Below are 12,755 nucleotides of genomic sequence, written 5' to 3' on the forward strand. Positions count from 1 at the left end.
AAAAGCTCCTTTTTTTCCAACCTCGGGGTGCCCGCCGTGCCGCGAAACGGCTACCTGGGCGCTCAGGCGTCCTCGGGGCAGGAATTCACGGGCACCAGCGCAGCGTTTTGGGCGACACGTGGCTACTCGTTCCCTTCAACCGTATTTATTTTATTTGGACTCCCGCTCTACCACCCTGCCCCTTAACGCCGGCTCCTAGGTAGCACCTGAAAGGGCCCTGCTCCCAATTGCAATTAAAGAGTTTATTGAGGAGGGGAAAAGCGGTAATTAGCAGGACTATTCTCCCCCCCCCCCCTCCTCCCCAGTTCCACCTGCAGGGCAAAAGTGCAGCTGGCAGCAGGGCTTCCAGCAGAGACCTGACGCACCCAGCGAAGTTTTTGGAGGGTTTTTGCAATGCCCTTCAGTGAGGGGGCTCCGGCTTTTCCTGCTCGCCGAGCCCCGCTACGGGTTAGCACGGCAAGCGCAGAGCGCTCTCCCTAACCCGGGTATTTTATTGAATGTTTAGGAAGGCCCGCGCTTTCTTTTTTTTTTTTTTTTCTCTCTCTCCGTATTAATCTCATTAAATCCTACCTTTCAACCTTCTTCCGTGACCATCTGACCTGGCCACTTGAATGAAAATAGTGCTTTCTCCGCGGTCAAAGCCAGCACATCAATCATCGGGCTATTTACACTTCGCTCCTTTCTTCAAAGCCCCTCTGCCCGGGCTCTCTCTACCTTCGCTCCCGGGGGCGACGGGCAGGTCCTGCGGGCTGGCCGGCATCGCTCCGGGAGGGAGGGAGGGGGATATTTCTCCTTCCTCTCCCCCCCCCTTTTTTTTTTTTCTTTTTTTTTCGGGGGCGTCCGCGCCGTCTCCCGGCTTCCCCCGACCCTCGGGAGCGCATCCCCGCCGCGCTGCTTTCCACCTGAAACGCAGAAGAAAAGCGGCGGGAGTTCCGCGGGAGTTCCGCGGAAGGCGAGGGGGCCCTTCTCCGGTTCACCGCATCCCGGCCCTCCCCGGCGAGAAGCAGACGGGGGCCGCTCGGGCAACGCGGAGCCGCCCCGGGAGCCGCGGCCGCTCCGCGCCCCGCGCAGGGAGAACCGGCCCCCCCCCCCCCCCGCAAATACACCCCGGGAATAGGGGGGGGTGGGGGTGGTCGGCGGTCCCGGTCAAACGTTGGCGACCCACGGGCAAAGCAGCCGGGGGAGAACGAGCAAAGGTTCTCCGGTGCTGAGCAGAAATACTCCGGTAGAAACGCGAGCGGTGAGGGCAGAGCAAACGCAGCGCGAATTCTGTGGTTTAATTTTTTTTTTTTTATCCCCAAAGTTACGCAGCCCCCTGTGCCGAAGGGGGCAAGAAAGGGAAAAGGGTAACGCGGAAGAAAATGCAGGCAGGCGCTTTTTGCAAAGTGACTGTAAACGAGTCTTTTTTCCGATTAAAAATAAAAGCACGTCTAAAATAGGTACAATCATAAGATGACATCCGTTAACAAACTCTCTCTACGGCATTGCTGTTTAGTAGTAGTAAGAATAATAAGAAGAAAAAGAATAGTAAGAAGAAGAATACAATGATAATCACCTCTTTATAGGATGGCACCTTGATCCTTAAATATTGTCCAGTGTGTAAGGTCAGTGTGCGGAGGGGTAGGAGCGGAGAGGGCTGATTTTTCTTAAAGGGGCAGATCAGGGGAAGGCTGTGATGGTGCTGGGAGAGAGGAGGGGGGAGAGATAAGTGGTCTGAAGAAGAGGATAGGACAAAAAAAAAAAAAAAAACCACCCCGATGATGATGAATACATTGGAAAGTTTTTTTGGCCCTGGTGAGGGTGTCAGATTGAATGCTCTGTGCGCATGTGCGAAGGTGTCCAAACTGACAATGCTTGGGAGATGAAGATAGTGTGTAGCTGCTTCTGGGCTCAAGGAGGAGGAGAGGAATCCACAAGCCGACACGATGAGATCCAAGGCGAGGGCGAGAAAACTGCCCAAAAGTAGGTCCTTTCTCTCCCTTCTGCCGCGTCCCACTTCCCCGGCGGCCGGGCGGGAGGGCGCGGAGCCGGGCCGGGGGCTGCGCGGGGGCTGCAGCCCCTCTCCCTCCCCGCGGCGGCGGCCAGCCGCGCCGCCCGCCCCGTGTGCGCGGAGAGCGGCCGTCCCGCGCTCCTCCGCGCTTCTCCGCGCCTCTCCGCGCCCGGGCGCGCTAGAGCGGGGCGCCGCGGGCGAACGGCGAGCTGCGCGGGGCCGGGGGAGAAAAGCGAAAGTTAGCTGGAAGTTGACGAAAGGGGATAGCAACTTTTTTTTTTTTTTTTTTTTTTTTTATTGAGTCGTTCCAAGTCTTGTGAAATAATATTCCTGGCTTTTGAAATAGTGGGCGCTAGAGGTCTGCGTTTGGCATCTGCCTGCGAGAGCCGGAGAGACTTAACGCTGGGGTGGGGGGGGGGTGGGGGGGAGAGAGAGACGGGCAGAGGCAGACGGGGGGGGAAAAGAAACCCTTCTCGTCTCGGGAACAATTCTCGAGGAGAGGGAAGGAAGAGAAATTGTAGCAAAAATGGATCCGCTCTCAGTGAGGGGCTTTGGATTCGCAGGTCCAGAGGGAAGATCCTGAACGCAGCTCGGGTGTCCCAGCTGGGGGTTAAGAAGGTCTGGGGGAGGGGAGCGTGGGGGAGTGTCTTTAATTTTTAATTTTTAAAAATTTACTTGGGGGTGGAATTGCAGCTCGTAAGTCTCGCGCAGCTTTTTTTTTTCCCTCCGTCTTCCACCGGCGCCTTTCCCCCTTCTTTCTTTCGCATCGTTTTTAGACCGGACTTTCAGAGGAGGAGAGCGGGGCTCTCGTAGGCAGGAGCGGGGCTCCCTTGCCCCCGCTCCCGTAGAGTCCGGCCGCGGCCGCTCGCTCCGTTCCCAGGCTCGGGGCAGCGGCGGGGCCCGGGCAGCCCGGCTGTACTGCTCCGATGATGATGATGATGATGATGATTTTTTTAATCGTTATTACGGCTTAGTTTCTCTTTCGCTCTGGCTCCGTGCGAAATGTCCGGAGGCTGCGCCCCTGCTAGAAACTCTGCTTGTAGTTGCTCGGAGGAAGATTTGGAGAGTAGCGGCGCCTGGTTTGCTTAAATCGCGTGGTTTTGCACAGGGAGCCCGTCGGGCGGACTGGGAGGCGTGAAGAGCCGGAGGGTGAGGTTGGGGGGGGGGGACGACACACACGACACGGGGGGGGGGGGGGGGGGCCGGCGGCGCCCGGGCCCGTTAATGGCTCCGCCGCGGGTGGCGGCCGCTCGGCGGGGAGCGCTCCCAGGTGAGGCGGGGGGGGGGTCGGCCCCGGTCCCGGTCCCGGGACGTAGCCTTCGGGCTGGAACAGCGGCCGTCGGTTCCGAGGCCGGCCGGCGAAGGGTGGCAGGCAGCGTGGAGCGCACGCAACCCGCTCACGCGTGGGCCCGGAGGTTTATTTTGTAGGCGAGGTTGGCTACCGGGGAGTTTTTTCCACTCGCCGAGCCCAGCCGGAGTTTCTCGCTGCGGGTCCCGGGTCCCGTACACCCCCCCGCGGTCTCTTCCCGGAGGGGACGCGGGTCTCCCAAATCCTGCCCGACGGAGCCCTGCGGCTCCTCGCTCCAGCTTGCTTTAAAAAAACCGGCTTTGTTACCCCCGCGCTCCCGTTTTCCCAAGGACACAAAACGGCAGGGCCCAGCGTTTTACCTTCGCGGGGCCGCCTTCCCTCCGTGTCCGTGGGGCACCCGCCCGCCTTCCTCGCCCCACGGAACGCGGCTCCGCACGCAGAAATGCTGCTCGGAGGCGGGGATGTTTTACTCTTGGCGTGATCGATATTGGCAGCGCATCGCTGCGACGCTCTTTGGGAAGTTGTCCTTCAATTCATCCTCGGACAGTTTTGGTTTTTTGGTTTTTGTTTTGTGGTTTTGTTTTGCGTTGGTTTTTTTTTTTTTTCTCAAATAAACACACGCTTTAAACGCCCCCGTTCAAATAATAACTTTTTTAAAAAGTCATCACTTGTTGTTTTCGGTGGTTAAGGAGAAGAGTAATTTCCAGAGCCCTCCTGGCTGTGAAAGCGAGGTTGAATAGAGTGGAATATTTCTCTCCCCCCCCCCCCCCCTTTTTTTTTTTCCTCTTTGCTCTCCTTCTTTTTCTTTTCGCTTCTGCAAAAGGCACCGGGTTTTTGCAGATGGGTGCCCGTGGGTGCGGTGCCGGCTCCGGCCGCGTTTCAGCGCGGTGCGAACCCCACACACGGCCCCGGCCTTTCCCCCGTGGGCTCTCCCAGCACGGTAGCCCAAATGAAGCTGCTGAGGCTTCGGGACGAAGAGGTTTTCGGTGCCCGGACATGTGAGGTGCCAGGGAGATGAGCCGGGACTTCGGTGCCTGGAAGGAATCGCTCCCCTTCGGCAGAAGGAGCTGCGGTTCAGAAAGCTCTGGCCGTTGAGCTGCTGATGCAAACTGGAAGGCGTCTATTTGGAAGGCTGAGCTCTGATTAAAATCAGGTGTTTAATACAATACAAGGCCCAACGGTTTATGGGGTTTCAGCCGAGGATTTTTTAGGGATCACAGTTCAAAACGGTAGTCCAAAGCTAAGGTTTCAGGATCCCAGGAGTATTTATTTGCAAAACAGATTAAACACGGAGGCGAGCGTGCGGATCTCGCCGCCTTTCCATCGGCAAGGTAGCGAGAACTCCGGTTTGGCCACGAAATCCCCCCCCCGACCCTTCCCAAGCCCCTTCCCCCGGGGCTGCTCCTTCCGAAGGGGCTGCCCGTGCCCGGGGGGGGAGCGGGGCACCCGCCGTCGGGGCACGGCACCCACCGCCCACCCCTGCAGCCGTTTCATTTCGTTGGAGAAGATTTTCAGCAGATGCCATGAGGCCCCCTCGGGGGGAATTGGACTCGGTTACCTGGCTTGGAGAAGGGGGCCGAACGCCTCTGCGTGGGGTTAGAGGGAAATTTGGGGTAATGCTAAAGGGGCAGCGGGAGAAAGGCAGGGAGCGGGGGCCGGGGACCGGTTTTGGCTCGCCTCCCCCGGGGGGGGACGGGGACAACGACCCTCGGATGCGGTGGTTGTCACCGGCCAGGCTTAGGCCGGCTCAGGGGGCGAGGAGGTCGGCAGCGGAGGAGGGCTGCGGCCGCTGCTCCGCTCGGGAAGAAGGTGGAGAGACGGCGAATGGACGGGCCGGGGGAAAGGAAAAATTCCTTCCCCATCGAAACCCCCGAGTTAGGTTTGCGGGGTACGAGCGTCACCGCAAAACACGCACGGATGGGCATTGCTGGGGGCTCGGGCGCTGAATAAACGAGGGCGCTGGGGAAACCCTTCCAGCGTTTCTCCGCTCGCGTTCGCTTTTCACCGTCGGGAACGGGACGGAGGTGGAAGCCCGAGTTTCTCTCGGCAGAGCTGCCGCATCCTCCCGGGCAGGCTCCGCGGGCGGGCGAACGCTCGGCAATGCAGCCCCGCCGTCCCCGGTCCCTGCTCCTGGGTTTAGGGCTTCGCCTCGGACGAGGACAGGCTTCCCCTTGACTGTCATTTTTTATTTTTTTTATTTTTTTTTTTAATTAAGGCCGGCGAGATGCCGGCGTCCCGCTTCCCGGCGTGCAACCGCCTTTGCTCTTCCCCGGGCGGTTCCAACATCGGAACGAAAATTTCTGCCGTTTGGTTGTTTTTTTTTTTTTTCCTGTTTTGTTTCATTTTATTTTTTTTTAACACCTCCCAGCCTGCCGCCGCCTCTGCCCTGCTCCTGTCCAGCCCCCCCCCCGCCCGCTGCCAAACCGATGCCCGGCTGCAGCCCCGTCCCCGTTTCCCCGCCGGCCGGGCGGTCTCCGAGCCCGGCTGGTCGGTAACGGGGCCGGTGCGCGGTTCTGCGCGGTTCTGCGCGGAGCACAGGCGGAGCCCGGTCCGGTGAGCAACGCTCCGCGGGTCCCCCGGCGGGTCCGCGCCACCGCGGCTGCTTCAGCCTCCCCCCCTCCTCCTCCTCCCGGCCCCGGATCTGTTCAATTAGGCAATTAGGGATGCTGGGCAGGGAGGGGGGGTGTGGGGTGGGTGATCCGCTAATTAAGGTGATGTGTAATTAGCGCTGCAACAAAAATTACCGAGGATTTAAGATCAGTTTAGTCTTTTTAAAAAAAAAAAAAAAAATCTAAATGCTACAAATATAATTTATCGATTCACCCTCTCTGCCCGCCTGCCGTATTTGAGAAGGGGCAGAGGGAACAGCTGCCAGGCGCTTCCGTCTCCCTTGTCCTGGGAAGAACCTTGGCAAATGGGAGCAATGAACTGGTTAGCTGGCACAGGAGACGCTTTGAACTTGCCCGCAGACCAGCAGGTTTAAGGTACCAAAGTGCTAGAGCTGAAGAAGAGGCAGAAGCCGGGGGTCGAATGTTGGCCTGCAATAAAGCCAATGCTTGCGGGTGTCTGTGTAGTTTGTGCGTGAAGCGCGTGCGACGTTCATCCACGTGTGTTTACATCACAGGGCATTTGCCCGTGCACATATAAATGTGAGTTCATAAAGTGTACCGAAGAACGGTACTTTATTCCAATTCTGGTACGTTCCCGTGTCCTATAAAAACACCGTGCCGATGCGAAACGCGTCTACGCAGATGCGTGTGTCTGTTGAACCGGCAATGCACGTGCAAAGGTCTTACAACACACAGTGAAATCTCAGGTACCGTACGGTCGTGAACCAGCACGCTCGGTGCAGAAATTGTGACTTGTATTTTAAAAACTTTACCGACAAAGCAAGCTGCCTTATTTTTAGACTTTGTATTGGAACTGCAGTGCAAGTTCAAGTTCAGCAATAGCAAATTAGGCCTTTAATGAGCTAAGGGGAAAAAAATAAAACCAAACACATTTCTAAAGGTTGCTATTAAAAATACCCGATGAAGACACCGGGGTCAGAAAGAGCAAAGAATTGCTCTTCTGTTCCCCACACAGACAGACACCGTCCAATGTTCAGGCACACATTGCTAGTGTAATAGTGAGACTTTGAAATGGGCAGGATTCTGAACTATCGGACGGGAGAAAGCCGAGCGTACCTGAAACGCACAAAATCTCCACTCGCTTCTAGGCAAAATGCAATGCACGAGCTAGGATTTCACAACACAGGAGCAGTGTAATTCATCGCCGTTCCTCGCTGTAATAATACCCCAGCTCCTTAGTCGGATGTAAGCGTTCCATGACCGGTGCTAAAGGAATGCTCCAGCCCTCCTGCCGCACCGGGGTTACACCTGCGTGCCTGGCCTGCACTGCTGGCCGCACAAACGGCCTCGCTTGGGCACCAAAATACCCGAAGTGAATGAATGAGGAGGGAATCTTCCCTTTAAGAGGGCTATATCCTTCTGCGGCGTGGCTGCGTTCATTAATGTTTGTAAAGCACCCTGAGATTCTCAGAAGAAAGGGCCCTGTGGAGTGAAAAGTATTATTATTGTTATTATGGCTATGATTATTATGGCTTATATATTTTATAAAAGCTCTGTACTATTTAATACAGTGCTTCAAAGACAAAGGCCTGAGGAAGTTTGCAAACACTGACGAGGTAAGGCTCGGTAGCCACCTTGACGGTGGGGAACGTATTGTTAGTTCCACGCTGCAGCTGGGGAAGTGGGAGCAGCGAGTGCGCTGCCTTGCCGGAGGATCCCTGTCTGCTCCTGGTGACAGGATGGGGAAAAGCACCCACATCTTTCAGACTTACTTTTGCCCTTCTAAGCGTAAAATTTGCAGTCTCTCTGTTTGTTACCCTGCCCCCCCACCCCGTTGCAGTAAACTTCTGGTGTGTGAAATTGTGTAGTGGAAGAAAAAAAAAATCTACATTTACAATTCGGGCCTTTTCTCTAGCACGAGGCTGACGGCATGCAAGACTGTATGTGCTCTCTGTGGGCCAGGGCAAGCTCGTGCTTTGTTTCCACAACTTGATGGCTGTCCCATTATTTCTGGATATGTTTATTTTTTTCCAGTTAGAGATTATTTAAATGATAAACTCGCACAATTCTGAATGCTAACGGGAAGGATCAAAATCTTAGCCGAATAATGATTTTCTCATGCCTATTTCCCAAAAGGTATTTTTAATCCTGTAGGGGTAAGTAACCAGCATATCAATAAATACATATACACACAGTGGCCGTCTGCAGTTAAGAATGAAGACATCTGAAGGATATGTGCAAACACATTTGTTTCCACTCTCTGGCTAGCAGCCTGTTGATATGTCAGTACTCCGCAGCATTCCACACCAAAATCACGGCTGTGTTTTCTGGTCCTTAGTATGCCCTTTTTTTTTTCTGGAGGAATTTCAGGTCAGGGATGTCATAGTGGAAAAGATCTATGACCTTATTATTTCTTTTATTTTCTTAATGGATTTTCATGCATCACCGCTACCTACTCATGGGCTGTTTATTTTTATTTTCAGTGCAATAGGTTGTGTGTTATGTAGCGTCCAAATCTGTAACAGAGTGTCCCTGTCCTGAAGAGGTTTTTTTCCTTCTCTTCATTCAGTGAATGATGTGACCCTCTTTGCTAATAAAAATGAAATGTGACTTTCATCCCTGGAATAAGTGTACTTCGTGCTTCTGAATGCTCATACCCCGAATAAGCAGCTTGCTTGCTTTTTTTTTTTCTTTTCTTTTGTAACCGGGAAGACATTTCCCTGTGGTAAGGGGCACGATGTGTGCTTAACGTTGGTAGGTAGGGCTAGAACCCAAACTCCTTTTTTTCACGCAGTGAAGTCCTTCTCTGCGCAGCGGTACCAACTCACAGTTGCTCTGTTCAGCAGCACAGTGGGAAAAATGCAAAGTTTCTGGTCAAGGGGCAGACGAGCTTTTGTCCTGTCGTCCGCCCGCCCCCCCCCCCCCCCCCCGAAGATGTGCTTTGCCCAAATTTATGATGGAAAGTTAGTAAGGCATTCGTTTGTACCAGCGAACCCACGTTTGTACAGCAAACGAGAGACCGCTGGTCCTCTTGGGGAGACATTTTCCAGGTGAAAATGGACTGAGACAGCCAAATTATTTCCAGTAGGCCACAGAAGAACGCTCCTATCACGGTAAATCTTGGTTTCTGTTGAGCCGGTGTGGAAAGACTTCATCTTCTCTTAACCATTTGCTTTTTGTAATACTAGGGACCAAATTGGGGGAGGTTGGACTGCAGCTCTCCAAAACGAAGTGACTGCGCAGGCAGTTTGGGGTGAAATGTCAGACCAAAATAAACTGGGCGGTGATTTAGTTTTGTCTCGATAGTTTTACATCTTTCAGGTGTTTTGCTTTAAGGTAATATTTTGATGTGGTAGGGTTTTGCTGGTCTGTTTTTTTTGGCCTATGAACTCTCTCACCAAAGCTATGAGACACAATGCCCCGGCGTCAGCTATTGGGATCAATTTAGCCATCATTACTAGATAACACTGTCAGCCCATTTGAGATACATATTTGTTTAATGGTTAATGTTCTGTACAAAATACAGAGGGTGGGGAGAAGTCAAACCGTAGTGAATGCTCTGCTTATTTTATATCCACTATAACTATTTTTGTCCATGAAAATTGGCTTAATTATATCAATGGAATGTTTCTTTTTCAATTCTGTATGCAATTAGTCCATCTTGCTGGCTGCAATTTATTTTAATAAAAAAATAAACCAGTGGCGTGTTCAGTTCCTCATCCCCTGGGGACAAATGCGATTGGTGTGTTTAATTTCATTAACTACAATGCGGCCTACTGGAAAAATGTATAAAATCAGCTTTATACAGCTTAAACACTGGCATTTGAAACAAATCATTACTGCATTAGCTGTCACACTGGTAATTCTAGAATCCAGGACAAAAATATTATAGCTGTTTTTATAACCCTCTGCAAATACTGTTAAAATAATTCGTAATCATTTTTTAAACACGCCCTGATGTTTTCAGTTAAAATATCTTATCACCACCAAAGAAGTCTGGCTATTCATTATGCCACGTATGTTTTATTGAAAGATGCGGAGGTTGCTTCCCCTGTAGAAAATCCACGCCTCTCTGGCTGAAGCTCCCCGGTTTGAAGATGGACTGTTAGGACCGAGCGAAACACGTTTCACTGGGTGTTTTTTCAACCAAATTTGCTCGTACCAGTTTGCAAGCCTAGCTTTCGGAAAGGCAGGTGCAAGGAATGGTTTTTTCCTAGCGGTGCAGACCAAGGACCTTATGAAATTCAGCATGGTTTCAAATCCCGCCTGCCCCTTCCACTAGCTTTTCTTTACATGCTACCTGGCGTGCAACGTCTTCGTAAAGTAGTTCTGAGCGTTTCTTGGGTCTTCTGAGGGTGGGGGGACAGAGGGGAGGGTGCGTGCATCCCACTTCTGGTCTGCTCCTGAAAACAGATTTTCTGTTGTGGTTCCGTGAGGTTGTAGCAAGGGCCAAATGCAGCAACGCAGAGCCGCCCAGGGCTCAGCGGGACTTTAACCCAAAGTGCCAGCAGAACTTGGCACTTTATCTACTTCACAACTCTATTTCCTGCGCTTCATTAGACGAGGTATTTTTCAGATACCACGATTTAGCCACGAAGCCGTTCTTCGCTGGTTTTGTTAACGCGTGTGTCTTTCCTACAGAAGTGCACGCAGTATTGGTTTGGGATGCATGTGTAATCAGTGAATAACGTTGAGCAGAACACATGTGCCTAATTGTCTTCTGCGAAAAGTGAGGTTAAACTGACAAAATTCAGGAATTTTTTTAAAATGAGAGGCCAGATCCTCGACTCGTGGAAATCGGTATCAACATCGATGAAACTAATTTTCACCAGCTGAGGACACGACCCAAGAGATTTTGCATGTATGTGCATAAAATATACAAATATTGGTATATAGCTGGTTTAAGGGGATTCACTTTTAGCATCTGCAGATCAATATCCAATGGAGAAATGTAGCTTGGTTGGGTTTTTTTCCCCTTAACTTATGGAATGATCAATTATATAACCTCAGCATATTTTAGACAGATTGCTATTTTCTGAAGTGGCATGGACTTCCTTTCCAAAGTAGTAATATCCAGAAGATGGGCCATATTGGACATAAGCCATCTGTTCCCTTGCATGCACTGTGCTTTTATTTTTTTTTTTTTTCTTTTTGCCTTCTGCTGCTGTCATAAACAGTAGTTAATTTTCTTTTCCATATCTTTACCTTTATAGCAGCGGTGGTTTGGTAGAAGTGATATCGAGTTATTGTTTTATTGGTATTACAGGGGGAAAAAAAAAATCAGCTTTATTTCCTACTTGAGAGAAAATTACTTCAGGGGGACTAAAGACGCTAAATGCGGTTTCCCTTGTCAGGCTGAGGAAGCAACTGGGTCTGGAGGAAGGCGGCAGTGAACCACGTGGCAAGGGGGGCAACGGGGCCACGGCTTGGTTTTGGGTCCCCTGCCTTGCTCCAGAGAGCCCAGCCCTGCTCCCGGGCTCTGCGGGGTGGAAGGGGAAGCTACAGGATGAGGGAAGAAGGAGGCTTTTTCCTCGCTGCCACGTAAAACCTTCCTCGCAGGGCAGCTTTACTTGAATTTTAGGTGCAGGACTAGGCGCGGACCAACCCTACGCCAAGAACTGGCCCCCGGCGTGAGCACGTGTACGTATTCTCTCCCTCGAAGCACGGCAATGCTGGGCTGTACGATTCGCTGGCCATAAGGAGATGTAGAAAGTTGGATGTGAAGTTTTGCTCAGAACACGGAAAAGTTGTCGGATTGTGCAGCAGTGGAGCGGGGGGGGGGGGGGGGTTCTGTGCCGCTGCTACTGAAACAAAACCCCACCAAACGCTGAGCGTACTGAAACCCCATTACCTGATCGGAGATTGGTCCGAGATGCGGAAAAAGCGTGAATTGTGGGTTTTTTGCTAAGCTGATGAACTAACTTTACCAGCTTGAGCAAATAACTTGCCCTCAGCTACTTCAGCTGTAAAATGGGAGGGATACACATACCTGCCCTTGTGATTTCTGGATCAACGTCTCCTTAATGGTCTTTGTGTTTGTTCCGAGTCCCACTGAGGTCGTTGGGACGTTTTTGCTGAATTTACTGGATCAGATTTTTTTCTTTTTTTGCAAGTTTCAGGTTTGGCTAAAAATCTTTTATTCCATCTCAGATGCTTGTAAAAAAAAATGCTTTTGTTTACATGTAGTCTGGCATTTTCTTTCCTTCCAGGATAGTATTTGGGGTTTTTTATTTCACAGCGAATGGACCTTTTGGGCTCAATCATGTAAATTAATTTTTAAATGGCTGTGCTTGAAGTTCATGTAGTATGAAATTGCTTTACCATTTTTTTTTCTGTTTATAGAAAAGGACTGGTTTCATTTTATATTTCATTACATAAATGTGAAATAAAGAACATGCACAACTTGCAAGTGATCATATATTTTATTTTAGAATTATCACATAGGAATAAAATAAACTTAAATCCCTACATGGCACAATAGTCGTATTTAAAAAGCAGCTGATACCTCATGGAGAACTTTGAAAAGCCCTCTGCTCAGAAACAGTTCTGCTCATATATCCCATATATAATGAATAAAAACCAGATCTTTGTTACTTTGGGAGTTCTTAAATTCTTCCTGCTAGAATACTCTTCAAGTATTTATCCAGATAAAGTGCAGAACAGATTTTGGTTCTTTGTCTCCTGTTCCTGATAGTATCTGTTAACGAGTGATTTTAACAGCCCCTTAGTACCAGGGGCTGAAGGTGAGCCTTCAGGAAATCCAAGTTAACTTTGTGGGTGCGTCCTCAAGGGAATGCCTGAAGAGCTACTGATGCTTCCTCAGACTTTCCGAGATGCGTGCTTTTCCAGACAAGTACAGTATCTGTGCAGTTAAGGCCCCTTAGGT

At 51.1% G+C, this 12,755-nt stretch overlaps 1 protein-coding gene across 3 annotated transcripts in view; it reads left to right on the top strand.

Annotated features, from left to right (window-relative positions):
* The first annotated feature begins 1,799 nt into the window (after positions 1–1,799).
* The window catches only part of PRDM16 (PR/SET domain 16), a 345,850-nt gene continuing 334,894 nt past the window's right edge, over positions 1,800–12,755 (top strand). For all 3 annotated transcript variants that reach the window (XM_069782815.1, XM_069782813.1, XM_069782814.1), the window contains exon 1: positions 1,800–1,962. In XM_069782815.1, coding sequence (XP_069638916.1) covers positions 1,926–1,962 — 37 coding nt within the window. In that variant the 5' untranslated portion in view covers positions 1,800–1,925. The remainder of the gene's footprint in view (positions 1,963–12,755) is intronic.

This window comes from Haliaeetus albicilla, chromosome 4, assembly GCF_947461875.1.
Source record: "Haliaeetus albicilla chromosome 4, bHalAlb1.1, whole genome shotgun sequence".
NCBI lineage: Eukaryota > Metazoa > Chordata > Aves > Accipitriformes > Accipitridae > Haliaeetus > Haliaeetus albicilla.